This window comes from Sturnira hondurensis, unplaced genomic scaffold (assembly GCF_014824575.4).
Source record: "Sturnira hondurensis isolate 20B ecotype Veracruz unplaced genomic scaffold, ASM1482457v3 Scaffold0017436, whole genome shotgun sequence".
Lineage (NCBI taxonomy): Eukaryota > Metazoa > Chordata > Mammalia > Chiroptera > Phyllostomidae > Sturnira > Sturnira hondurensis.
The window spans coordinates 12715574-12742353 of record NW_028090067.1 but is presented as its reverse complement, the minus strand read 5'-3'; the positions used below and the strand labels follow the sequence as shown (position 1 = coordinate 12742353).

At 50.6% G+C, this 26780-nt stretch overlaps 1 protein-coding gene across 4 annotated transcripts in view; it reads right to left on the bottom strand.

The window, feature by feature from the left end:
• ABTB3 (ankyrin repeat and BTB domain containing 3) overlaps positions 1-26780 on the bottom strand; it is a 262591-nt gene that overhangs the window by 48257 nt on the left and 187554 nt on the right. For 3 of the 4 annotated variants that reach the window (XM_037068141.1, XM_037068140.1, XM_037068139.1), the window contains exon 4: positions 16432-16584. In XM_037068141.1, coding sequence (XP_036924036.1) covers positions 16432-16584 — 153 coding nt within the window. Of the gene's footprint in view, positions 1-16431; positions 16585-16707; positions 16863-26780 lie in introns of those variants that run through there. The other variant, XM_037068142.1, reaches the window with a different exon arrangement.

Genomic DNA, 26780 nt, shown 5'->3' with positions numbered 1-26780 from the left:
CTAAAGTCACTGGGCTCCTCCTCCTTCCCTTTCAACCCAGAGCTGTCCTGGCCCAAAGTCCAGGCGTAATAAGTAAGGCTTGGGTTTGCGTGTGTTCCCACACTGTCCCAGCCCAACTCCACAGAATCCGGCGTTAGGACCTGTCTGCTACGTGCCACACATTGGGGACGCAGAGAGGCCAATGGGATGAGGTTTCTGCCCTGAAGAGGCTCAGGGGCAAAGGGAAGTGCCAAGATCCATTCACGCCCGTCAGCTACAGGCCAGGCCCTGCCTTAGGTGCTGGAGTCCAGCAGCAAGTGAGCCTGACAAGGGCCCCGCCCTCCCGAGCTGTCATGAAAAAGGATGCTAAACAAATTGTTTGGCTATGTAGGAGACTATGCAATTGAAACTGCATATGCTCAGGGGAGAAAAATGAGAGGCTAACACTAACTCCAAACAGTAATTAAGGATCAAGCTGCCAGCCTCCCATATCTCCTTGTGGGCACACCGGTGAGATTTATAACATCCAGGAGCAGACAACAGTGATGATTTCATTTATCTGGACACTCAGGAACTCACTGAAGGGTGGCAGGAAGGCTCACTGGTGTTGAATTCACAGGCCAACACAGCATACTCCCTCGCAGAATAACTCTGGGCAAGCCTTCCGCTTGCTCATCTAGAGAATGGGACAGCAGTACCTATGTGGTAAGGGTTTAGCGAGGAATGATGAGAATAGGCATCTATTCTGGCTATGCTGGAGGCACTCTTTGAAGATGGCCCAGACCTAGAGAAGGATGTGGGGTGTGTGATACTGACGGGCTGGGTTGCTAGAAGATGGGGACCTAGGTGGGCCACCTGAAAGGCAGGAGAAACATTACAGGCAGGCAGCACCCCCACTGAACAACACCCAAACCAGGGGTGGAAAACAGGGCTCACCTCGGGCAGTGTCTGACCCTCTGGTGTGGCCGACTGGAATACAGTACTAAGGAGGATTCTGAGGCCACGTCCAGACCCTGCCAGGAAGGAGGAACCCTACAGAACAGTTCTGAAAGCAACTGGTAAGGTAGGAACAGGGCCAGGGGTTGTACGGCACGGCTGCACCGCCCATTAGCTCTGTGACCTTGGGTAAGCTCCCATTTCCAGGGACAGCCTCAGTTTCCTTATCTGTCAAATGGGGGCATTGGCTAATCAAGCGTGGACATTTTCAGAGTTTATCACTTTATACTCTCTGGTGCTCAGGTCCCACTCTTTTCTATGCAATAGCTTTTCTCCCTTACTCCACTTCAACACTTTAGCTTCTTTGTTTTTGCTCTTATTTCATAGCAGACACTTATTACCATGTCCAAGAGGATCGCCTGGGGAAGAAACGTGTAGCAGTGAGTGCTAACTACACCCCGGGCATCCATTCTGCACTTCCTCCTCCCAGTGACACAGAGCCACCCGCCTTCACGGGGTTTTGGCTGAGCAGGTGGCTATCCACCTCGAGATTACATTCCCCAGAAATTAGGAAACTGGAAAAAGCAGCCATTCAGATCACCTATCGTATGTCAAACAGTGTGCAAGGAGCAGAGTGCTTCCCTACTCAAAATATTTTATTGGTTTAATAATAATAATTAATAATAATAATAGTAGAACATATAATAGCACTTACTGTGTGCCAGGAACTATTCTAACTTTACACATATACAAACACACACACATAAAACCTATACAGTGTGCGCACGCGCACACACACACACACACACTCATTTATATACATGATGATCTTACCTAATCCCCTTTGTGACCCTAGAACAGTGATCTTCATCTTTCAGAAGAGGAAACAGCCGCACAGAGGGGCTAAGAAACTTGCCCCAGGTCACAGAGCCTGCAAGCCTTGGAACTGAGATTGGAACCAGCAGGCTGCGGCGACAGCCCTGCTCTTCACCCACCCCACTGCCTCTCGGTGCCACCAAAGGCCCCATGTTCGCAGGGATTCCATGCAGCTGCTGCCTGGGTAAGTGCTAGGTGCCAGGTACTGGGCTGGGTGCCAAACGAATATAAATTCCCAACCATAGGCTCCAAATTCAAGGCCCTCTTGCAATTGCCCCTCTGGAAAGGTTCCCATCTCTCAACCATTTCTTCTTTCTTACCACCCCAGCCAACAAGGCCTGCTTCTCATTCTGCAGGCACATGGGCCCCCCGCTTTCCTGCCTGCCTGCACGCTGTGCCGCTCGGTTCAAATCCTCTCCTCTGCGTTCTGCTTTCCCTTAAGTTGTATTCCAGAGACAAGTGCCTCATCACAGCTTCCGACTCGCAGAATCCCAGGATGTTAGTGCTGAAAGAAAGCACGCAGCTCAACTCCTGACCTTCTTAAGATCAGGAAACCGGAAACCTGAGAAGGGTTAACTCATCGAAGGAGTCTCAGGGGTGTTTGGGAGCAGAACCCATGTCTTCTTCTGCAGTCATTTAGCAAGTCTCTGGATATCTCTAGGTTTGGGCAGGACAGTGATTCTCAACCAGGGGTGACTCTGTCACCCAGAGGACATCTGCCAATGTCTGGAGACACTTTTGATTGTCGCAATTTGGGAGGTGCTTCTGGCATCAGGCAGGGAGATGCTGCTAAACATCCTACAATGCACAGGACAGCCCCCTCGCCCCAGCATCCAAAGTGCAGAGGTTAAGAAACCCTGGTGGAGGGGAACACAATTCTTTTGCATCACCTCTTGTAGATCAGGCAGTTGCCGTCACAAGATTCTGTCTGCATGCCAGTAAAATGGTGCCTTCAGAAATAAATTGTGAAATGGGCCTGAATGGAATACAGCTTTCCCTCCCCCTGTAATAACCCCCCCCTCTCTGCAACGTATTTTCCCAAGAGAGCCAAATTCCCTTACACAGGTTTCGAGTGCCCCAACTGATGTTTTCCGTTTTCTTTGGGGCACCAAAAAGATGAACAAATGGAGACTTTGGTGCTGAAGCAAGTCACATCAAGATCTCCATGCAGTTTTCTAAGAAAAAAAATCGTACTATCGCAGCAAATGGAACATATAACGCTTGCAAAGTTCCTAGGACAAACCCTTGTCCACCAATTGTGCCCACTTGCTGTTTCGTGCTGCTACTAAATGGCAGAAAAGAGCCAGCTCATTAAGCCGTCCTTGGACAAGGTAAACAAAGGGTGATTCCACAGCTCCCTCCCGGCCAATTTACTCCTACTTGTGAGAGATACTAAAGGGCCTGGAACCCTCCTCCTCCTTATAAGTAAACGCCCAGGTAGTGGCAAAACCTACTGTGTTTGTCTTCCCCCACAATAGGAATTCTTGGTGTGTTCAAAAATGTGAAAAAAAAAGGTTTATCTCAAATGCAATGGCTACAAAACTCAGGAGACTGAGACTAGTGCATTCATATCTGAATGTGTTGTCATACTATTTGGAGTAGAAAATAATGAAGCAGCATCACTCATCTCTGGATTCAGCATCATGGCTTATTTTAAGGGTTGAAAGTGAGGCCCATCCCTTGAAAAGGGAGTCACCCCCTGATTCTGGCGAGTCCTTAATGTATATCCCTTTTTGGCAGGGATTGGTGGTTGTCCTCCAGAAGCATTATCTCCTTTACATATGGTGGGACCTGAATTTTTAGCTGGATACATGGCTGCCCAGTTAAAGACTACATTTCCCAGGTTCTCTTGCAGCTAGACATGACCACACGACTAAGTGCTGACCAATAGGGAGTGACAAAAATTATGGATGCAATCTCTGGGGCATGCCCTGTCCTTCTCCTTCCCCTCTTCCCACTAGATCACAGGTGGCACACACAAGGCCTAAGGGCCGAATTCAGCCCAGCACCTTGTTTCTACCCGGCAGCAGCACCAAGCTCTCACTTAACTGTTAGTGAGTAGTTACATTTATATGGCCCTAAAAGTACATTCGGCCCTTTGAAGGCAACTGCGAGGTGGATGTGGGCCCTTGTGAAAATGAGTTTGACACCCCTGCACTAGAATGATGTAGTCCTGGAGGGTGGGGGGTGGGGGTCGGCCATGTTGGGCCATGCAGAGGAAGGTGTCACCGAAGGAATGGCGGAGCAACAAGAGGGAAGGTGCTTGGGTGCCTGACTTAGAGTTGCCATAATGGCCCAGGACTGCTTATACCTGGGTTGTTGTATGAGGGAGAATTTTAAACTCTTGCCTTATCTGCGCTACAGGTGTTTTGCATGTCCATTACAGCTAGTGAATCTATATCCTACTTAGTCCGTTCCACAAACGGTTTTGAAGTCGAAATCGACTCGCTGAAGCACACAGGAATTGCTAAGTGTATGCTGGCTACTGTGCTAGATGCTGGAGATTCAAAGAGGAACACACACACTGCCTTGCAAGGAAGTCTAGAAAGAACTGATGGTGTTCTTCATAACAATTTTCACAAATAAGCATACCGATTCCTGAGGTGCAAAGTGAAGCTCTCAGGTTATAAACCCCAAGTACATTCCTAGGCGCACCAGTCCCACAAAATGCCCTATAACAGGCCCACGATTTTTTTTCTGTAAAAATTTTAGGCTTTGTGGGCCACACAGTTTCTTGTCATAACTGAGCTCTGCCAGTGTCGTGTGAAAGCAGCCATAAGCAATATGAAATCAGTGGGCGGGGCTACTTACCTGCACAACTTTCTTTACAAAAATAGGTAGCAGGCAGTTATAGTTTGCTGACCACACCCCCCGCCCCGCCCCCAACCTATGGTAAAATAGTTAAAGAAGAGTAACATTCTCTTTGAGATTTACAAGAAACACAGGATGTTAAAAGCACCGATTTTTTAAAAAAAGCCTACTTAATTTTATGTAAGCCAATGTTTCCCAAATTTATTGAACCACTTAACACTTATTTAAGTAATGCTTATTAATATCTGGGAACTGGCCTTCTGAATGTGCTGTTGCCAATGCCAGCAAAATGCCTTTTTTATTCATGAGTTATGTAAGGCACACAGAAAGTATAAAGTAAATAGTGACCGCCTCCACACTCCGCGCCCAAGCCGGCTGAAAAAATAAGGGGTTACCATGCAAAGGCTCTGGGCTCCGGTCCTGACTCCATGAGTTCTTCCACCTTCTTGAGGTTAACATCTCCCCTGAATGTGACATTCATCATCCCTGGCACGCTTTATACTTTTCACTACTTGTATAAATTTCTGATAATATATGGACTGTCCTACACGTTGGTCAACTTTATGTAAACGTTAGCATACTACACAGCTCCCGCCTCAGCTTGCTTTCTTCCCCTGCACAGTAATACTGTGTTTCCGGGACTTAGCTGTGTAACAGCAGGCGGATGTAGTTCATTTATTGTCGTTGTTACTTGATATTCCAAGTATGAACATACCATAATTAATTTAACTACTCTCCCATAGACAGACAGCCTTGTTTCTCTTCCTTTCCCTTTTCTTTCGCTGTTACAAACACTGCATCTAGGGATATCTTTGTACATGTCTCCTCATTTCCATATGGAGGAGTTTCTCTAGGGTATAGGCCTGCGAATACCGTGAGGTATTTTTGAGTTTCCTTGGAGGAGGGCTCAGAATCCCCTCCAGGGGTATTTAAGAGTTCTCACTATTCTATGTCTTTGCTCAAATCTGCTATCATCAGACTTCACAGTTTTTGCCAACCTAATGGATATGAAATACGTTCTGGGTGTGGTTCTGACTGCATTTCCAGGATTACCAGTGAGCCCTTTTCATATATTTCTCAGAATTATTTCTCCATTGTCCTCACAGGGACCCCTGGCCCTGGACAACGGTGAGGATGTTAGATTGACGCGGGGGCTGACGTGCATCCAGAGTCCTCAGACGAGCCAAGGCTGTGGGGTGAGCTGTCGAGATGAACCTGTGGGCCTCGTTCGGAAGATGTTTTCACATTTTATAATGTTGATTCTTTGATTGGAGCTACTTTTTTTCATAGAGAAAACTTAGAACTTGGGCTTTGGAGCCAGACAGACCGGGTTCAAACCCAAGACGGGGCACATTCTCCATGTGACCATACGCAGGTCTCCCGACCTCCTGGAGCCCCAGTGTCCTCAGGTGGGAAGCGGAAATCAAGCCCCTCGCACGGTTGGAGGACAACTGAGTGGAGCAGAAAGGCACCCAGGACAGGTCTGCCCCACGCAGGTTTCCGGCTGTCGGTTCCCTGTATCATCTTGTGAGATACAGAAGGGGGCATGAACTGAAGCTCCACTTATTTCCGTTACCTTCTACATGCCTCAGTTTCCCCCACAGGTAAATGTGGTTTTGCCATTTGCATAGTTAACGTCAGACCACAAAATCACATGATCTTCAGAGCTAGAAGGGACTTTGCAGATCATGGAGTCTGATGGTCCTCCACCTTCCCCGGGGTGATCTAATGACTTGCTGGGAGGTGAGTTCACTGTGGTGACCACAGACCTCCTGAAGGATGGGACCCACTCCTTCACTGTTACCCAAAGCCCCTTTGTCACGGCTGTGAACGAAGTGCTTTGTATTGAGCGCATGGCTTTCAAATAAGTACTGGCTGCCTGACTGATTGCTAAGGGGAGGTAATGTTCCTGGGTAAATAATATTTTAAACGAGTTTCAGAGGTTTGCTGGCAGATGAGTAAATCAACCCTTTGGGCAGAAATTGAACAGACCAAGAGTGTGCCAAAAGGAAAAAAGCTCACTCCCCTGGGAGCCACCAATCCCGTATGGCAAACGGCATCCTCTTGACCTGCCAGCTTGAGTTGGAAGCCCTCCTTTGGAAGAGCCCCAGATGCCATTTAAGACGTGGGTCTCTGCGTGGCTGTAGGCACCCAGTGTTTCTGTTTTGCTTTTAACACTTTGGAAGCACAGAACAAATTCCAAGTGTTGGCAAACTGTCTGTCGCCGGCAATCTGGTTCCCACCCACGTCAGGCTGCTGGAAGTGCTGCTGTTAAGGGCGCCGACGGCTCTCCCAAGCCTGGTGGCCTCCTTTCTGTCCTTGTCTTTTCCGCTGGTGCAGTGGCCTTGGATTCTGGTGACCCTGTCCCTCTTAGTTCCCTTGGATTCTGCTACCTCCCTTTCCTTGGGCTTTTCTCTGCCCTGGGCCTCCTTCCTCCTTCGCCTCCCGAGGAGGCCTCTTCCTCAGTCCCGCCCCGGGCAATGGCATTCATACTCCTGCCTTCAAAGGCCACCTGTTTGCCAGCCTTTCCCCTCAAGGCCTATTTAGGGAAGGCCTTTCTTCTAAGTCCTGAATCTCACCTGCCTATGTCTCCATGTTGACGCCTTGTTGCATCTGAATTAGTCCAGGAAGAGTCTGTTTACTTATAGTTATCACCAAACACTTAGTACCAGCCTTTTTGCATCTTCATTCATTCAAATGTTTATTAGGCCCCAACTACGTGCCAAGTTCTCTAGCAGGCCCCATGACCAAGAAAACTCATTTCTGCCCCAGCCCTAAAAACAGAAGGAAGCCAACTGCTGAGATAAAGGCCAGACAGTGATTCTTTCTTCTGGAATATTCCATGCCCCCTAACCTCTGCTCACTTGAGACAAGACTCTGCCAGCCAGGGGCCATATATGCGTCTACACGTCTTCCTTCCCTTCTGTTAATGACCCCATCTAAGTTGCAGATGAGTAAATAAACACCTTGGGCAGAAATTTACGACTCAAGAGTGGGCCAGAAAGGAAAAAAAAAATCCCCACTCCTCTGAGAGCCAAATCCCACTGGACACCTGACATGCCCTCAACCTGCCAGCCTGAATCGGAAGCCCTAATTTGGAAGGGAGCCCCAAATGCCGCTTAAGATGTAGTTGAATGCAGCTGGTGATGGACACTCAACTGCTCTGGACATGGTTCGGGACCCTCGCCAACGATGGTTTTGAAACTCTAACACATCAGAGAAAATGTCAAACCTGAGTCGTCCAGAGGAATTCCAGAGCCACAGCTGGGGTCAGCGGTCCCCAAGCCAGTCGGCCCCAGGCGATTCTCTTCCTGCATCAGGTGGGGGAGGGGCCGAGTCACTGCGCCTGCGCTCAGCCTGGGCTACAGCCTCTATTCCCGATAGTGCTTCGCCTCATGTCTTCAAGGGTTTTTCCTTCCCCTACAGAAAGCTGAGCCAATTGTTTTTGACAACCAGAAGGAGCTGAGCTTTTTGGTCGTGGGAAGGGGTTCAGGGAAGGCAGGGAATAAGAATAATCACTAATACATCATGTGCACTTACTACGGGACAATAGTGTGTCACACTAGCAAAGGCAAGTGTGCTGCCTGGTTTACAACCTGCACAGTGCTAAGTGGTTGACCTATACACTATTGCACTTAATCCTTCTCACCACCTTAGGAGATGGGCGTATTATTCCCCCCCCACCCCGGCCCCGTTATAGATACAGAAACGGGCCCAGAGAGGTGACCGACTCACCTAAGGTCACACAGGGAAGGAGAGGTCACACCAGGATTTGAAGCCAGGCAGCTAGGCTCTAAGGCCTGCACTCCCCACCCCTGGGCTCTGCTTCCTCCCTGTTAGACTAGAGGGTGAGCTCTTAATTCCCCAGCGGCTCTGCTCCCACGGAGAAGCCTGACACAGGCTCTCTCATTTCCACGCACAACCCAGTGGGACAGCACGTTGCACTCAACAAAGCCGAGCCCATGATTACTGCTCCCGCACTGTCCTTGTCCTGTCCTTGGTAAAAGCATCCCTAGCTACACATTCTCCCGAGGCAGAAACCTCAGAGTCCCTTTCAACATAAAAATTTGGTAAGGGCACTAGGTACAGCATGGACATGCTATAAAAATCCAACCTTTCAGTAAGGTCCCTTCCCAGCTCTGTCCCCCAGTGTGATGGGTTGAATTATGTCCCCTAAAAAGATAGGCCCTGGCTGGTGTAGCTCAGTGGATTGGGCGCAAGCCTGTGAACCAAAGCATCGCCGGGTTGATTCCCGGTCAGGGCACATGCCTGGGTTGCAGGCCATATCCCCAGTATGGGATGTGCTGGAGGCAACCGTACATTGATAAGAAAAAAAAAAAGAGATAGGTTGAAATCCTAACCCTAACCCTCTCCCCTCATACTAGCAACTTTATTTGGCCATGGAGTCCTTGTAGATGTGTTCAAATTAAGATGAGGTCGTTAGGGCAGGTGCTAACCCAACATGACTGGTGTCTCCTACGAAGAGGGAAATTTGCAGGGAGACAAAGGGCTGTGCAGAGGGAGGCAGAGATGAGAGTGACCAACCACAGGCTCAGGAATGTCTGGGGCTGCGGGAAGCGGGAAGAGCCAAGGAAGGATCCTTCTCTAGAGGTTTCCTGATTTTGAACTTCTAGTCCCCAGAACTGCAAGACTACAAAGGTCCGCTGTTCACAGCCAACCTCGGAGCAGCCCCAGGGAGCTGATACGCCCAGTTTTCCCATTCCCCTTCTCAGAGTCAGCCCTGGTCACCAGGGTCGCTCCCACCCTCCTGGAGTCAGTCCAGGTACGGACAGTAAATACACGTGGGTACACTTCACACAGGGCGACACTTCATACACTACTCTGTGTGGTCTTTTCAGTTGATGACATGCCAGAGCCAGTTTTTAAAAATCGTGGGGAAACATATTCAGTGCTCCCTCGTGTAACGTATATACATGACACAATTGCATGTACCCACAAAGCATGAACTCCCCACGTCCTCTCCCCCCTGCCCCCCTCACCCCCATATCGGTCACTAAGTCTTGCTGCTTCAACCTTCTTTCTCTAGCGTCCTCCCCATCTCTCTGTCCCGAAGACCTTGGTCCAGCTGTCCTCGTCCCTCACCCGGATTCCTGCAGTGGCTTTTCAGTCCAGGCCCCATCCTGCCCATTTCTCATGCCACTGCCAGCCCCTCTTTCTAAAGTGCAAATCTGATGTCAATTCCCTGCCTAATAATCTGTGGCGGCTCCCACTTCCTGCAGGATATAGTCAAAATTCTTTGGGACAGCATGAAAGACCCTCCTGGGCTGAATTCAGCCAAGCTTCCATCCCAGGGCCCGGCCCACACACTCAGTTGGTTGAACTCCAAGCTCTGAGTTTGAAGTCCTCGTGTTCCCTCCAACACGCTCTCCCACCCTGAGGCCTTTGTATAGGTGGCTCCTTCTGTGTGGACTTATTTTTCTAACGCCTCCCCCCTTCCTGTCCCCTGTTCACCTTCTCCACCAGGTCAATCTGTTTATTTGGCAGGGCCCCGATCACACGGTACCGCCTGCATCTCTAGTTCTCCCAGGCCCAGATCGCTGTTGCCTTATATTAGAACATCTACTTAGAACATCTACTAGGTTTTTTTCAGTAATTATTTCAACCCCTCTGCCTGCCCTCCACACAGTAGGTGCTTGGTACGAGAGTGCAGGGCCACCTCCCCAGCTCGGCTCCCGGAGCAGGCTCTGTGGCCTGTCCCGGACACGGTCAGGGGAGGACAGCTGAGCCTCAAAGTGACTCTCCTGGGATCAGGGATAGGGCATTTTCCTGTCTTCCAGGAGGCGCTAATGCATTGACAGCAGTGTGGGGGCAGTGTGGGGCCTGCAGCGTGCACTGTATGTCCACGCTGGAGGTGAAGAAGGGGCTGGCATCCATGGCGGCACTTCTGTGGCCATCCCGCTGGAGAGGCCGTGAGAAGTTGTGGGACTTGTCTGGAGCCAGCCAAGGTCAAGGGCACTCAAGGGGAGAGGACAGAGTGGTTCCGACTCTGAGAGGCTGGGAGCCTCCCAGGGCCCCACAGAGCCATGCCAGGCCCAGGCGCTCTGCCTCGGCAGGTGAACTCCTGCAGGAGAGTGGGGAGGGCCCGGGTCTGAGTTCAGGAATCGAGGTGGACGTGACCGAGGGAAATTGCTGGGAGAGAAGATCACCCACCCCAGTCTCTTCCATGAGCCCCTGGCCAGAAGGCCACAGATGCCTCCAAAGCAGGAGAGTGACACTGTCCCTTCCCCTCCCAGGTCCCCAGGTGCTCCCTGAACATCCCATTGACCTCTCCCTCCCTCCCCACACCCTGTGTTGACTTTCTTTGTAGAGCTCACACTCTGCAAAATTGTCTTGCTCATTTATTTGCTCACTACTGCTTGTTGTCTATGGCTCCTCGTCAGGGACCCCTTCTCCTCTGGGCCCAGAACGAGACCTGGCTCCGAGATGAGCCGAAAATTGGATGTAGAGCATCCTGCCTTTTTTTAAAATCCTCACCTGAGGATATGTTTATTGATTGAGAGAGAGAAAGAGAAAGAGAGGGGAACATCGATTGGTTGCCTCCCGTATGCATCCCAACCAGGGATTGAGACCGCAGCTTAGGGGTGTGCCCTGATTGGGAATCAAGCCGAAATCTTTGGTGTACGGGATGATGCTCCAACTGAGCCACCTGGCAAAGGGCAGCGTCTTGCCTTCTGACACCAAGGGCTGGAATTCCCCTCATTCAGCTGATCCTCTTTTTAAAGTGCCCAGATGTTTAGAGCAGCGATTTCCAACCCTTTCCATGCCGTGAACATAAACTAATTACTAAAATTTTGTAGCACATCAAAAAATGTATTTTTTGTCAATCTGACAAAAAAAAAACAAAACACCACCAGGTATAATTTTGATTCATTTGCACTGGATGGCTATTGTTGTGGCTGTTGTCTCTTTTTTTTTTTGGACAATCTAAGGGAGAAGAGATCAGTGCCCCTGATTAAATGGTCGGGCATTCCATGCTTCAGAAATTCTTGTAGCACCCTAGTTAAAAATTGCTGGTTCAGAGGGGCAAGGGCCAGCAGCCCTGACAGCACAAGGCTGTCCCCTCCATGACCTTTCTGGGCAGCAGCTGGGGCGTTCCTGACTTGGTACCCCTGCGGCTCCCACAGGGCCTGGTGGGCCATTCATTACACCCCGTACATGCTTGGTGAATGAACCCAAACTTTCCGCTGTCATTATAGGGCAACATATGAGGAACTGGAATTTTAGGACAGGTGCAAATGTAACACAACCTTTACCTTAGAACCCAGTCCAACCCTTCACTGGACAAACAGGAAAAACTTGAAAGGTGCCCAGCAGACCTGGGAAGGGTTAAAGGTAGCAGATCGAACAGCGATGCAATTCATTAAACTCACATATGACCTTGCCCAGTCCAGGGGTGTCCAACCTTTTGGCATCTCTGGGCCACACTGGAAGAAGAGTTGTCTTGGGCCACACATGGAACACATGGTGACACGAAATCACAAAAGAAATCTCACACTGTTTTAAGTAAATTTACGATTTTGTGTTGGGCCGCATTCACGGCCGTCCTGGGCCACATGCAGACAGCGGGCTGTGGGTTGGACCCCCTGCTACACTGAGGTTCCTCTTCCCATAGAGCAGTGGTCACCCCATCTTCACAGGGGATGAACCTAGCCCTGTGACAGGGGTGGGGTGACTTGCCCAAGGTCTCTTTCTAGAGAGCAGCAGACCCTAGTGACAGCATGCAGTGTGGGGCCTGGCCCTTAGTTGTCGCTCAATAAATATAATGACAGAGTGAAGGAAAAGATGTGACGACCCAAGTCTCCTGAGGCCCATCCCATTACTTATTGCACCTTACTGCCCCCAAACTTATCCCCATGGGAACAGCTCCAAAGCTGGGGTGATTTAAGAAACACCTACAGAAACACGAACCATTTCTTGGAGGGAGCTCATGGGTCTAACAACCCCTGAGTCCTGTGGGTTGGTGCCGTTTATCCACTAAGATGGGATCTGGGAAGAGCCCTCACAACTATTATTTTAACACAGTCTCACTTTGGAGCAGAAAAACTGTCTCTTAGAAATATGGGAAAAACAACTTTGTAGTTTTAAAATGTTTAAAAACCAATGAATTTTTTTAAAAGTACAAACCCTGCCAAGAGGGTGTTATTTGTTCTTTCCCTTATTCTACCGCCCCTCCCCCACCTCCCAGAGGGCAGGAAAGGAAAAGAAAAAGGCCACATTTCCCTGGTTTAGATGAGCGGATGCCTTAATGAGGGAAGCCTGAATGGGTCGCTCCTCACAAATGCTGCATCAAACGATATTCCTTTCGTGGTGAGGCTTTACTGTAGCCGAGTGAAGAGCAAAGCAGAAATCACACAGCATTGGACCAAGGTCACTGTGAAAATCAATGGCAGCACTAGCGTCAGACCTGGGATCCCTCGGCTCTGGTCGCTCTGTCCGGCTGCTTCCCACCAGGAAAGCTTGGCCAGCTGGCAGGTAATTATACGCGCTAACAGTCACGGACACTAGCCGCCAACACCAAGGTCCAGGTTCCAAGTTCCCGCGTTTGTTGGACTGCCAAACCACCCCTACTTTTCAAGGGCTGTTTATGTAGAAAGAGGAGCTCAGCTCTGATGGACTCGGCACGAGGAGCCAGTCTGGAAACTTCAAAGAAGTTGAATGTCTGGGAGAACAGAGAGACAAGGAGACTGTATTTTTTTATCTCCCCAGGCCAAGACCTCCATTCTAGGCCTCGTCTGCCTCACAGCAGCTGTGTGACCTTGGACAAATTCCATAACCTCAGTTAGCCTCAGCTTTCCTCTCTGTAAAATGGGATAATACCATGAAGATAGTTGGTGCAAGGTGCTGAGTTAGAAGAATATCTCCACGCACAAAGCTACTTTGATCCTGCTACCTGCAGACTGGAGACAGCGATTCCAACTTCATGTCCCATTAAATGAGACTGGAAAATATATGTGCAGATGTATCTTTGTGTTGCCTCCACGGAAAAAAGTAGATATTTAAAAAAATACCTCATTCATTCTTTCATGTGCTGAATCCAAGCTAATTAATGGAACTTGTAAGTTTATACTTGTTAGGAAAGCTCATGAAATACTGTTATTTTAATTTTCTCTTTAAAAATGATTTCTGAATTTGAAAATTGAGCTGGAACAATCAATTAGTATATTTTCTACACACAAATCACCCTTCTGGAGACAAATGAGTCATGAGTTGAGACACGAATGAGCAGAAACAGGCTCGAGACTGACACGGAATTGACTTCTGTTGTTTCCCGGCTCTGCGTGCGTGCACTCTGGCCCGCACGGGGGTCACACTCACACCCAAACACCAGCGCCGGGGCCTCGAGACTGGACCAGGGCCGAAACGGAACTCCTTGGTGTGAGTGTCAGAAGGACACACACTTGGTCACTGGACCATGTAATGGAAGCTCCGTGTTGGAGGGTGGGCAGAGACATGAACAGAAGAAGCTCATGTGCGGTCTGTGGAATCATGATAAGGATTAGAAGCATCTGGAAGAGGGCTATCAGTGTCTTCCCAGAGGGCTGAGTCTAGGGTGGGGACCAGAAAGCTTGGTTATATCTCTGGATGTCTGGGTTTGATATCCGGTTCCCAGTTCTGTCAATATCTGTGAGGTGCTGGGAGAGTTACCTAGTCTTGCTGGGCCTTGATTTCTTCCTCTGCAAAATGGGACAACACTACTTTCCTGGATAACAACGGTGTTTGTTTAGGAGGCTCACATGAGAAAGGATTAAAAGCCTTTAAGAATATAAAGCAACAACTGGGTAGGAGCCTCCATTCCTATATCAGGGACACAGACTCGGGGCAATGCCAGCTAACGATGAAGGCCAGGTCGTGAGCACTTCCTCCTTGTAGGCATTGTGTGTGTAGGAGCTTCAAGTTCATGACCCCACTTCCTGCTTGCACCCACCTCTGAGGGTAGCTGCTATTACTATGCCCATGTATCGGGTGGGAAAACCAAGGTCCAGAGAAGATAACTAGCTTGCCCAAAGTTGTACAGCTAATTAACCATAGCAGTAGGATTTGAACCCAGGTAACGGGACTCTGGGGCCCAGCCTCCTAACCTTTAAGCCATGGCATCTCCTGAGAGCATGAAAAACAAGAAGTACTTTGTCAGCGAGAGCTAAGAAAACATCTTATTTTTCTTGCCACCCAGCATCCCCAGACCTCCCACAAGGAGGACAGCTGGAGTGTCAGGGTCATGCCAGGTGGCACCTGGGGCAGTGAGCAAGGGTGGGGGAAGTGAGCCTGCAGGTCAAATGCCACACCCAGGAAAGAGGAGGCAGGAGAGCCAGGTGGGCAGAGGATGGATTTTGGATAATGAGCCACAAGGATCTCATCTCAGGTGCCTCCACTTATAAGCGGTCCCCCCAATAGCTTCCTAATCTGTCAAAGGGGAAGATTACACTAACCCTAGGAGGCTGCTTTTAGGATTGAAGGAGACAAGTAACCAATACAGATGTCTTGTTGTAATAGATACATGCACATAGTAAATGCTCAATAAATGGCTGCTTCTCAGCCTTTCCTGAGACCTGCTGTTATTCTAGGTGACAAGTAGTAAGGAATGGCAGCACAGCCAGGAACTGCCTAGACAGGAAGCTGAGGATAGCACAACACAGAGGTTACAATGATGAGCCGGGGGTCTGGGCTGCCTGAACTCAAACCCTGGCTCCACTGCTTACCGTTCTGTGCTCCCTGGTGTGCTATTTAACCTTTCTGTGCCCGAGGTTCTTTATCTGTACAGTGGTCATAATGGCACACCCCTGGTAGGGTCTGAGGATATAGCAGATATAATGGATCTGTTTAAAGCCCTTAGAACAGTGCCCAGCACACAGTAAGCATTCAATAAATGTGAGCAACGAAGACCTGAATCAGCACCCTGCGTGGTCTTGGGCTGAGGGCAGCTCTGGGCCTCCATTGGGCTACATGTGTTACATTGCAAATGCTCCGTCTCCATATCAGATTCCGGAAGGGAGGAAATCTCTCCAGCCTGCCCACACAATGGGGTCCCACGAACGCTAGAGGAAGGACGGTTTCTCATCGGGTGGGCAGTGGGGGGTTTGGGAATGCTAAAAAGGACCACCTGGCAAACAGCGCAGGCACTCGGGAACGTGCACACACACCCTTCTGTTCCTGTGCTTTCTGCATTTGGAGCCAGGTTTCGACTCAGCTGAGTGAGTTGTTGTTTCATTTCTTTTGTTTGGGGCAAAAATGAGGCCCCATAAATAGCTCCCGCCCAGATGGAGGGGAAACCTGGAGACAGGCCTGAGAAACAGAGAGTCACTCCATCCCCATGCACGTGAAAAAGCAGAGGTGCGCTCTTACCCAGCTAGAAATTTTACTCTGCAAGGTTTTGTTAGAGAACTATAGGAAGGTCATAATTTACTTCTTGTGGAGAGAGAAGAAGAGAGGGAAGCAGGAGAGAGCGGAAAAGGAGAGGGGGAGGGGAGACAGAGAGAGCATAGGAAGAATACGAACAGAATCAACATACAATCGAACATACAATCGAGGCACCCAATATCTTGCAGTCCAAGAATCAGAGCATTCCCACACAGCCTTGTTCCCGTCCTCCATTCCCAGAACTCCAGGGACCCGCTTATTGTTAACCCCAGTCTGTCATTTAAACCAGCGGGGCTTCAATCCCGGCGAGGCAATCTGCTCGCCTGGGCAAGCCGCTCTGCAGGACTTGGGTTGGAGGGGTGGATGCAGTGAGTCCGAGCGCCGCGGGCGCCCGCGGTCTCTTAGCAGCGGGATGCCGGCCGGCCCTCCTTGCGCCCCGCCCGCCGCCCCTACCTGAGCTGGCGCGGCTCGCAGTCCACGCCGGGCAGCAGCAGCCGGGCCGCCTGGCGGACGTCGTCGCTGTCCATGGAGAAGCTGCGGCGGTGGCCAGCGTGCGCCACGGCCACCCGGATCCACTCCATCAGCGGAGGCAGCACGAGGAAGGGCCTGCATGGGGGAGGGACGCAGAGACAGGTTAGGGCGGCTCCGGCCACGGGGGCTGCCGGCTCAGCCCCACCCCCTGGGCCCCCAACTCCCTACCCCCACCCCCGCTTTCCCCGGAGGCCCTGCCTCTGAAATCTGTGGTGGGAGAGCATTTGGAGACATCCCGACCGCTCTGGGGACTTCGGGGTAGTCTCTCCCGAGTCTCTGGGCCTCAGTTTCCTCATCTGTAAGCCTGGGACGAAGTGACTTTGAAAGCCTGAGATGGGACTCTTCTGAGGACTATCTCCCTCAGAGATCATGTGAACATAAAGGAGATGACTCACTTAAAGCACCAAGCACTGGGTCTGGTGCTTAGTGGAAGCCTCCCCCCCCCGTCCCCGCCCCNCCCCCCCCCCCCCCCCCCCCCCCGCCCAATGCCTGGGTTATTGGTACTTGGGGCTCCCTGTTCTGGGCCCAATGTTAAGGCGCCCTCCCGCTCTCCCTTGCCATCCCCAGCTGGCTCCCTGCCACCCCTCTGTGCTCTCCCAGCCCTGAGCTCAGTCCAAGCACCAGGATTTGGCACCTAGGGAAAGCGGAAAGAGAGCCAAGTCAGCAGGCAGCCGCCAGTCACAGCCAGCGAAGCCAGGGTGCAAGGCGGGGGAGGCCCCCCCCCCTGCAACAAGCTCTGGGAGCCTGGGAGTCCTCGCTAGCTCCTGGGATCACAGCAGGGTGCCCAGCTCCTTGCGAGAACCAACCGAGGCAAGGTCTGTGGCTCAACTATAACTTTCCAAGTGTAGGACATCTGTGCCATCTTCCTATTTCTTCCACTAATTACTATAAACTCCGCCCTCACATTAGGATTAAGGGGTGGGAGTGGGGCCGGGGCTTTTGAAAAATACTGCTACTTGAGTCCTATCAGGGGCTCTGATTTAAGTGGTAGTTTTTCAAACCTTCCCCATACGAATTGAAGGTATATCCAAATTGTCTGGAGGGCTTGTTAAAAGACAGATTGCTGGGCCCCACTCCTGGAGTGTTGGATTCAGTAGAGGAGGGAGGTGGGCCCAAAATTTGCACTTCTAACCATGGGGATGCTGATGCTGCTGGGCTGGGGGCCACACTCAAAGGATTCTGCTCTGAGGTATTGATGGGGGGCTTGGGAATAGCCTGGTGTGTGACTGAGTATGAGTGTGTGTGTGGGGGTGGGTGGGTACACGTGTTAAAATGCACATTCCCGGCCTTTTCCCCAGAAATGTTGATTGCACAGGGTCGGGAATCTGGTTTTAATAAGCAGCCCCCATGATACTGACTTAGGCAGAACAAGGACCACACTTTGAGAAACAGACCGTGTAGGTCAAGGAGGTATCTAACCACTCAGCAGGGCTGGGACCAGGGTGAGGCGAGTGGGGCACCGAGGGTGCAGGATCTGAGGCAGCCAGGTCATGCAAAAGCCTGTCTTGCCTCATCCCGGCGCGGGCGCTGCCGCTGGGTCCAGCATGGTTGCCATGGGAGTGAGAGGGCAGCAAACGGATAGGGTTCCAAGGCAGCAAACCCATGCTGTGTGCAGATGTCTGTCATAAGCTTCCCACCAAGACTTTGGTGACAGAATGGTTCCAGTTTTCCTAAAGACCAGGCCATTCATCCAGTGTTAATAATATTAAACCGTTAAGCCTTTTTGTTGCTGTTGTTGTTAACATTTCATCTCAGTTAATCCCATTCGTGATCTCATCTAGATGCTTGGAACCAACCTACATGTTGCTGGTTATGATTACGCCTGTTTTCTAGATTAGGAGAATGACGCGTGTTGAGGTTAAGCAGCACGCCTGGGATTAGAGGGTGTGCAAGTACGAAAGAGCTGAGCGTCAGAGCCGAGTCACCTGACTGCACAGCCCATGTGCCGTGACCCCATGTGATGCTCACATTCGTTTGGCCACTTTCCCAGCACACGCTGTTACCCAGCATGCCCCTGTTACCCTAGGGGAGGTGATCTGGCCATGGACCCTTGATGGCCTGCCACGTTCGGTCCTGCTGACATAGCTCAGACCCTGGTCTGCACGGCTTCCAGCGCTTTCAAAACTTACGCTCCACTTAACCCTCAAACTACACTTCAAACCCCACCTCTCCCTCAACATCTCACCTGGTAACTCCACTGACCCCGGCCCCTCCCATGGAAGACCCCACTGCACTGGCCGGACCCCGTGGCCTTGCAGATGCCCCATTAGAATGGAAACTGCATAGGAGGGGCCTGGGGCTGCTTACTTAGTTCACCGATCCAGCCCCAGCGCCAGCCCCAGCCCCAGGACAGTGTCTGGCAGGCTCTAAGCACTTAATAAATATTTGTTCATGAACCAGACTGATATTTACCAATGTTTTACTGGGTGAAATGGATAAAAATCGAGCTTGTGGACCCAGAGAGCTGAGGGGCAGACGCCTCGGCTATTTCTGCTGGAATCGGCCTGCATTCCCTCCTCTCCATCACCTAAACTGAATTGGGCACTCAATAAACACTTGCTGACTTGAAATTGAATTGGCTCCTACTGTCTCCGGTGAGCAGGGCTTATTTTTGACACCATGTCACCATCACTGCTGAAACTGGCTCCGGGTGCTCAGGAAGAACCCCCAGGTTGTCCTGCAGAGGCACTCCCACCTGTCCCCTGCTGCTCCTGCCTCTCCTCTGCCCGGTGCCCCTGAAGCACAGCCCACAACTGCCAGTCCTGCCCTTGGCTGCTGACACCTGTGAGACGTCCAGGCCTAGGGCAAGCAGCCAAGTCCTGATGAATGCCCAAGAGGGGCACAAGGCTCGGAAGCCTTCAAGAACAGCACCTTGACCAAGACAGCCGGCGAGCCTCAGAATAAGAAACCCTGATCCCTAGGACTCCAGCCTCCCCGGGAATCCTCTATGTACCTATTCTCGCCTTTCACATTGCCTTCCTTTCGTCACTCTGACCTCCATAGTTTATAAGCTCATGAATTCTTTGCCAGCAAGGCATTGAAAAGTCTCCTTATCTTGTTTACTCAGAGGGAGAAAATAGTATGATGTGATATTTCTTTTGGAGGAGTTGGGGATGGGAAAGAATCCTAGGGCCTTGAGTTAAGAAGAAGGGGAAGCATGCCGAGGACAAAAAAGACTGCATTTTCCTTATAGATTATGCAGGACAACCTTGTTCCACGGGCTCCAGACTTCGGTCTGAAGAGGTCTGTAGTGAGTAGGACCTAGAGGAGCTCATGACTGAAAGAAGCAGTTCTGTGGGTTGTTTTAACATCAGAATCACCAGGGCTGCGAGTGAAAATTGCCAAGATCCCGGTTCCACCCCCAGAGTTTCGGTTCAATTGGCCTGGGAATCCGCATTCTATAGAAGCTCCTCTGAGGACTCTGGAGCAAGCCAGGTTTAATAACTCCTGAGCAGGTGGCCCCGGGGTGATCCAAGTTGGGGGGCACGATCAGCTCAAACAGGGCAGTGGCCCCTGAAGTCTTGGCTATGGCTTTCGAAGACAGAGTCTGTGGGGTGGCATCAGAGGCTCTAGAAGGGAGGAAAAAGTCCAGGTGGCCTGTTGCAGGGTCAAGGAACAAGTCAGCTCAGGAAGTGTGTTGGGCCCAGATTCAAGTAGGAGATCGAGAACATACACCGTGGGGCCTTTCTGAAACACGTGGACAGAGCTGGTGCTGACCAGCAACCATCTGTGGTGGGGGAGGGGCTGGGTGCTAAAGGGGGTGGCGTATGGTGTGGGTGGCTTTGGATCAGAAGGGCTATTTCAGGGGTTGGCAAACCTTCTTTGTAAAAGGCCCGAGAGCAAGTATGTTGGGATCATGAGCCGCACCATCTCTGCTGCAACTGCTCAGCTCTGCCATTGCAGAGAGAAAGCAGCCTCAGAAAATACATAAATGAATGAACTTGGCTGTGTCCCAGGAAATCTCCATTTACAGAGTCAGACGCTGGGCCACAGTTGGCGGACCCTGGGTGTGTTTGGTTCCTTCCTCCTCAAAAGCCTTTGATTCTATTGGAAGAGCCAGCTGCTTGGGGGCTTAGGGAGGGTCTAGTGTGTGGAACAGGGAAGAGGGGAAGGAGCATAGGAAGGTGGTATTGATGGAGACAAAAAGTCAGCAGTCTTCCAAGGAGACAGATAAGAAACACATAAACCAAGAAGTAACAAAGCAATCACAAACTGCGGTCAGTGTGGAGGTGCTGAGACAGACCATAAGCAGGGTGGGGGTGGGAAGGCCTCTTGAGGAGGCGATAAAACCTCTAAGATGTGACGGAATCTGCCATAGGTGAATGTGTGTGTAGAAGGATGGAGGTTCCGGGCAGCAGTAACAGACTGTGCAAAGGCCCTGAGGCAGAATACTCCTTCACATCTCATCAAGGCTTTCACAGGCAGCACATCCTGTTTGTCCCTGCAAGGCAGACGGGGTGGTGAGGGTGTGTGTGAGGAAGGGCACTGCTGAGTCATGGCCCCCAACGCCATCAGGCCCTATTCTCTGGAACCTGTGGATGCTGATGGCAAAGGAGACTCGGCAGGTGTGATTCGGTTAAGGGTCTTGAGAAGGGAAGATTATCCTGGAGGATCCAGCTGGGGCCTGAAGACTATTACAAGTCCTTAGAAGAGAGAAACAGGGTGATTTGATATAGATGACATTTGAAGCAAGATGCTCCGCTGCTGGCTTTGAAGATGGAGGCAGGGGCTGCAGGCCAAGGAGTGCAAGGAAGGCAGCTGGAGAAGGCAAGGTCATGGGTTCTCTTCTCAGAGCCTCCAAAAGGAAACAGCCCTGCCAACACCTTGATTCTGGGCCACTGAGTCTGATTTTGGACTACTGACCCCCAAGACTATGAGAAAAGAAATGTGTGTTGCTTTAACCCACCAAGTTTGTGGTATGCGTCACAGCTGCCACAAGAAACTAATGGGATCACGGAGCCAGGGGAATGCTCAGGTCACTGCAGGTGAGGTTGGAGACACCATGGTAACGATCATGGACTGAGAATGAAAGCTGGGAGTGAGGGCAACCACAGGGCTCTGAAATTCATTGCAGGTACCCACACTGCCCCATTCCCAAGGTCAGAGAAAATGCCTGTTCATAAGGGCTGACTTGTATCCCCCTCACGTTCGTGTGTTGAAGCTCTAACACTCAGTCCCTCGGAATGAATGTAACTGTATTAGAATGAGGCCACTAGGGTGGGACCTAATTCTGTGTGACTACTGTCCTTATAAGAGGAGATTAGGACACACAGGGAGACACCAGGGGGAGCGTGTGCATAGAGGGGCACCCACGTGGAAGTGGTGGCAGGGGAGTGGCCATCTGTGAGCCAAGGAGAGAGGCCTCAGCAAAAAATCAAACCAGCTGACACCTTGAACTTGAACTTCCAACCTCCAGCACAGTGAGAAATATCTTTTGCTCGAGATAACCGGTCTGTGCTAATTTGTTATGGAAGCCCCGGCAGAATAATACACCTGTGATATGATTTAACTCCTGCCTTGCCCTTGAGGTTTTAGTCTGTGGTAGAGGAACTTCAACTGGAACCTCAAAATTTTTGGAGTGCTGATAGTTTTCGGCTCCTTTCCTTTAACCTGGTGATGACAGTGGATGAATTCAAAGCCATCTGGAGGCCGTGCAGTGCAGCGGTTAGAAGCTCTGGCTTTAGAGAAACTGAACAAGGTTTGGACTCTGGCCCCACCCGCTGGCTGTGTGGCCTTGAACAAGGTATTTCAACTGTCATGCCTCCGTTCTCTCATTAGTAAAATCGGTTAATAACAGTATCTACTTTGGAGGGTGGGGTTGGCTGAATGATGGCCCCCCAATCCTAATCCCTAGGACCTATGCATGTTACCTCACCTGGCAATATGAAGTTTGCATGTGTGATAAAGATAAGGATTTTGAGAAAAGAAGACTATTTTGAATTTTTCAGGTGGACCCTTAAATGCCATCATGAGGGTCCTTGGAAGAGGGAGGCAAGAAGGTCAGAGGAGGGAGTAAAAGGTGTGATGACAGGAGAGGCTGAACTAATGCCAGAAAAGGGTCATGAGCCAAGTAAGGCACGCGGCCCCCAGAATCCCCCAAGGACACAGATTCTCCCGGAAGCCTCCAGGAGGGACCAGCCCTGCTGACGCCCCCAGCGTGAGACTGATTCTGTACTTCTGACTCCCAGGACTGTAAGGTACTCAACGTGTCATTTTAAGCCTCTGTGTTTGTGGCAATTTCTTTACACAGCTGCAGAAAACTAACATAGACAGTTGTTGCAAGAATCGAATGGGATTAACATGCACAGCCCGGCACCTGGTGCCACCTGGTGCCAGGAAGGTGCTCAGTGAGCGGCAGCCGCTACCACCATCGTCATCGCCAGCGTTGTTCTTCACATCGCCCAGCCTTGTCTCTGCCGGGCGGAGGACGGGCTTTGCTACACAGAGTGACACTCCGGTCACCTCTTTTCAAATCAAAGGAAAGCTCTGCAGTTGCTCTGCCTTTACTTTATAAATCGTGTGGCCCTGACTTTTCATCTTTGTTATTTGTGGAGTCTTTCTTACACTCGGGAGGAATTTAGAGGTTTTACTGTGGTTTAGAAAGCTCATAATTCCAGAGATACGGGGAGTGAAGGAAAAGCAGCAAAATTGATAGGAGACCATCTCCAGTGCTGGTTTCTATAGCAATGTTCTCTGTAATCTCATTGTATTTGTGGGCACCAGCGCTAGGAGGATGGCGGGGTCAGAGTGGCTACTGCTGTAGTGACAGCCCTACTGTGCAAAGTGTGGTCAGGTTGCCCAGGAGGGTGGTTCCTGCAGACAGCCCAGAGTCGAGGAGCCAAAGGGTGTGTCCTAGCTCAGTGCTTCTGGGACATGAATATGCAGATGAAATGCCTGGGATCTTATTAAAAATGCAGATTCTAAATGAGTGGGTCTAGAACAGAGCCTGGGATTCTGCATTGCTAATAGGCTCCCGGGCAGTGATGTACCTGCTGGTCTATGGACCACATTTTGAGTAACCAGGCTGTAGTGAGTGTTATGATTCAAGCCAGAAACCAAGAAAGATAAATTCTATTATCATGTTTAAGGCAGAGAAAGTGAGGCCAGAAGTGAGAGAGCTACAAGAGAGCTCAGAGGCCTAGGAGACAACAGAATAGAAGAAGGAGCCTGTTTGTCTCTGGATCTCCTGGTTAAAGTTGGGCAGTATGTCCAGTGGGCTGAGCCTAGTTCACAGCCTGCGCCAAGCTGCAAGGGAGGCGGGGACAGCAAGTGGCTGGTAATTTCAGCTTTTATCACGGGAGGCAGGTTCTGCCTCCCACCTGATTCTCCTTTAGTCTTCCAACAATCTTATGAAACAGAATCTTTCAGTCCTGGGGAGTTCATTCAAATCTAAGCACCCATCCCATTGTCTGCTAGGTACTTTGTATTCATGACAGTGTTTAGCATCATCCTGGGAATGTAAGTGTTAAAAATATATACTGTGTGATGGTTAATTTTATGTGTCAACTTGGTGAGGGGACAGTAACCAGATATGTGTCCCAACACCAGTCTGGATGTTGCTGTGAAGGGCTTTTTTTTCCCTTTTTTTCAAAGTAATATTAACAGGGAATTCTATCAGCAAACTGCCTTCAGATTTGGGCTACGGTCCTACACACACCCCCTTGGTTCTGTTTCTCAGAGAGCCCTGACTAGCACACGCTGCCCTGGTTGCCATGGGACTCAACTGTTTGCTGTGATGCAGCCTCCTCTTTCCACACTGATTCCACCCCTTCACTGTTGTACACACCAGCCAGGGCAGGGAAGAGGCTTGGGGCCGGATCACACAGAGGACCACTTCCTGACATCCCAAGTGTGCAGACACACAGCTTGGGAGCTGTGAAACAAGGCATCATAGGCACAGTCAATGCTTTCAGGAAAGAGGAAGCCATTTCAGACGAGAAGGACCAGTCCCTTGCAGTGTAAAAGTCAGCCCCATTAATGCATGATTATGTAAATTCCCTGCAAGTACCAAGTGGTCCTGGGTGGGGTGGTGATTTCTGCTGATAGTGCCAGCAGGAGCATGTGACCACCCAGAGGAACTTCGCCAGCTTTCCGGTCACACATTCTGCACTGGAGAGGTGCAAGTAGAGTCTGAGGGGCAGGCAGGTTCAGGTAGAGCAGTGGTGGTACATGAATGGCAACGATCTCCTCCCTGTTGGCGAACAGCTGTCATCCTATTTACCACTCCCTAATTTGACCTTCTTGCCCTGCCTTCCCTGGGAACGTGGCTCCCATCACTTACCTCCCACAGTCCCATCACTCAACATCCACCTCCCCTGTACTGTCTTTTCTTATTTATTTATTTATTTATTTATCTTTCAAAGGGAAGGGAAGGAGAGAGAGAGAGAGAGAAATATCAATGTATGGTTGCCTCTCGTGCATCCCCTGCTGGGAACTGGCCTGCAACCCAGGCATGTGCCCTGACTGGGAATCGAACCGTGATCCTTTAGTTTGCAGGCCTGCACTCAATCCACTGAGCTACACCAGCCAGGGCTCCCCTGTGCTTTCCCATCAGCATTTTAGCATTCAACATGCTTCTGTCTCTCAAACTTTTAATATCAGAGGAGCAAAGTGTTGGGGTGTAAGACTCCAGTTCTTTTGGAGTTCCAGTCTAGGTAATCCATCTAGGTTTCCACCTTTGGGGGGCAAGAGTCTCAAAATCTCCTGGGGAACAAGGTAGAATGCACATTCCTGGGTTCCTGCCTATTTGCTGGGTGTATTAGTTTCCTGTAGCTGCTGTAACAAATCACCACAAATGTGGTGGCTTAAAATGGCAAAAATTAGAAATCTCACAGTGCTGGAGGCCCGAGGTCCGCACTCCAGGTGCCAGCAGGGCTGTGCCTCCTCCATGGATCTACTTGCCCATTTGTTTCTCTCAGCTTCAGAGGTTGCCAGCGGTCCCTGGCTTGTGGCCACATCACTCCAGCCTCTGCCTCTGCGTTTCTATGTTTCTTCTGTATGTGTCAATTCTCCCTCTCTCTTCTAAGGACTCTTGTGACTGGACTTAGGGCCCACCCAGACAATCCAGGACAGTCTATGTCAAGATCCTTAACTGAATCACATCCGCAAGGACCCCTTTTCTATATAAAATACTGTTTATAGGTTGCAGGGATCGGGACCCGGGATGTTCAGGGGCCGGCCTTTAGGCAGCCTACTGCATTTATCAACGGCATCTGGTCCATTCTCTGCAGGGTTTCTGATGCCCACCGAAGGCGGGGACTCTCTGATTTAGAGAAGGCCAGCTCTGAGCTGCAGGATGATCGGCAGGCCCGAGGTCCTTGCTCACACACTGCTCAGGGGTTGGCAGAGCAACCTGCACCTCTCTTGGCCATGCTGCTTGCTGCACCGCAGCCGGGCCTGGCTTGGGGCACAGAGGCCTCTGTGGTAGGAACCTGATCTCCAGTGGGTGGAATGATGATGGGGCCCAGGATATAAATGGCCCTGGGAGGGGAGCTGTGGCCTCAGAAGTGGGGAAGCCACAGCCTCTGCTTGAGGCTGCTGCAGATACACATCCAGGAGGTGGTAGAGGCTGGGAGCAGGGACTCGAGAAGCCTGAAAGGGAAGGGCCTGGCCAGGTCAAGGCCAAGAGGCAAAGGTCAAGGATGAACTCCCAGGACATCTGGGCCTGCCCCTGCCTCCAAGAAGATTATCATGTCTCCATAAGGCAGCAGATGGCATCCCCCCCAAACCCCCAAACAAACCAAAAACCACACCATGCCTTTGAATCTGGTGCTGGTGCGGGGGAAAGGACATGTGCCCTGGAGACAGAGGGTTCTGCACGTGAGCCTGGGCTCTGCCATTTACTAGCTGTGGGACCTTGGGCAAGTTACTTAATTTCTCTGTGCTTCAGCTTCCTCATACGTACAACAGGAGATCCAGTAAGGCCACCTGACAGGGTTGTTGTGAAGATTCTGTGAGAGAAACTTCTGTAAGGCCACCCAGCAAATCTTGCTAGCACATAGTAAATGCTCAACAAAATCAGCTAGTATCGAAGACTCCTTACGTACTAGGCATGATTCTGAATGTTTTCTTTCTTTGGCTCATTAGACAATGACAAGAACATAGAGTAAGGATTGTTATGACCTTCATTCTATAGATAATGAAACAAGCACAGAAAGGCTATGGAACTTGCCTCAGGGGACAGTTAGAAGCAGCCATACTGGGAACACATAAGCAGCAGGACCCAGAGCCAGGGCTAGTGGCTGTTTGTTCTGTCATTTCTGGGGAGAGAC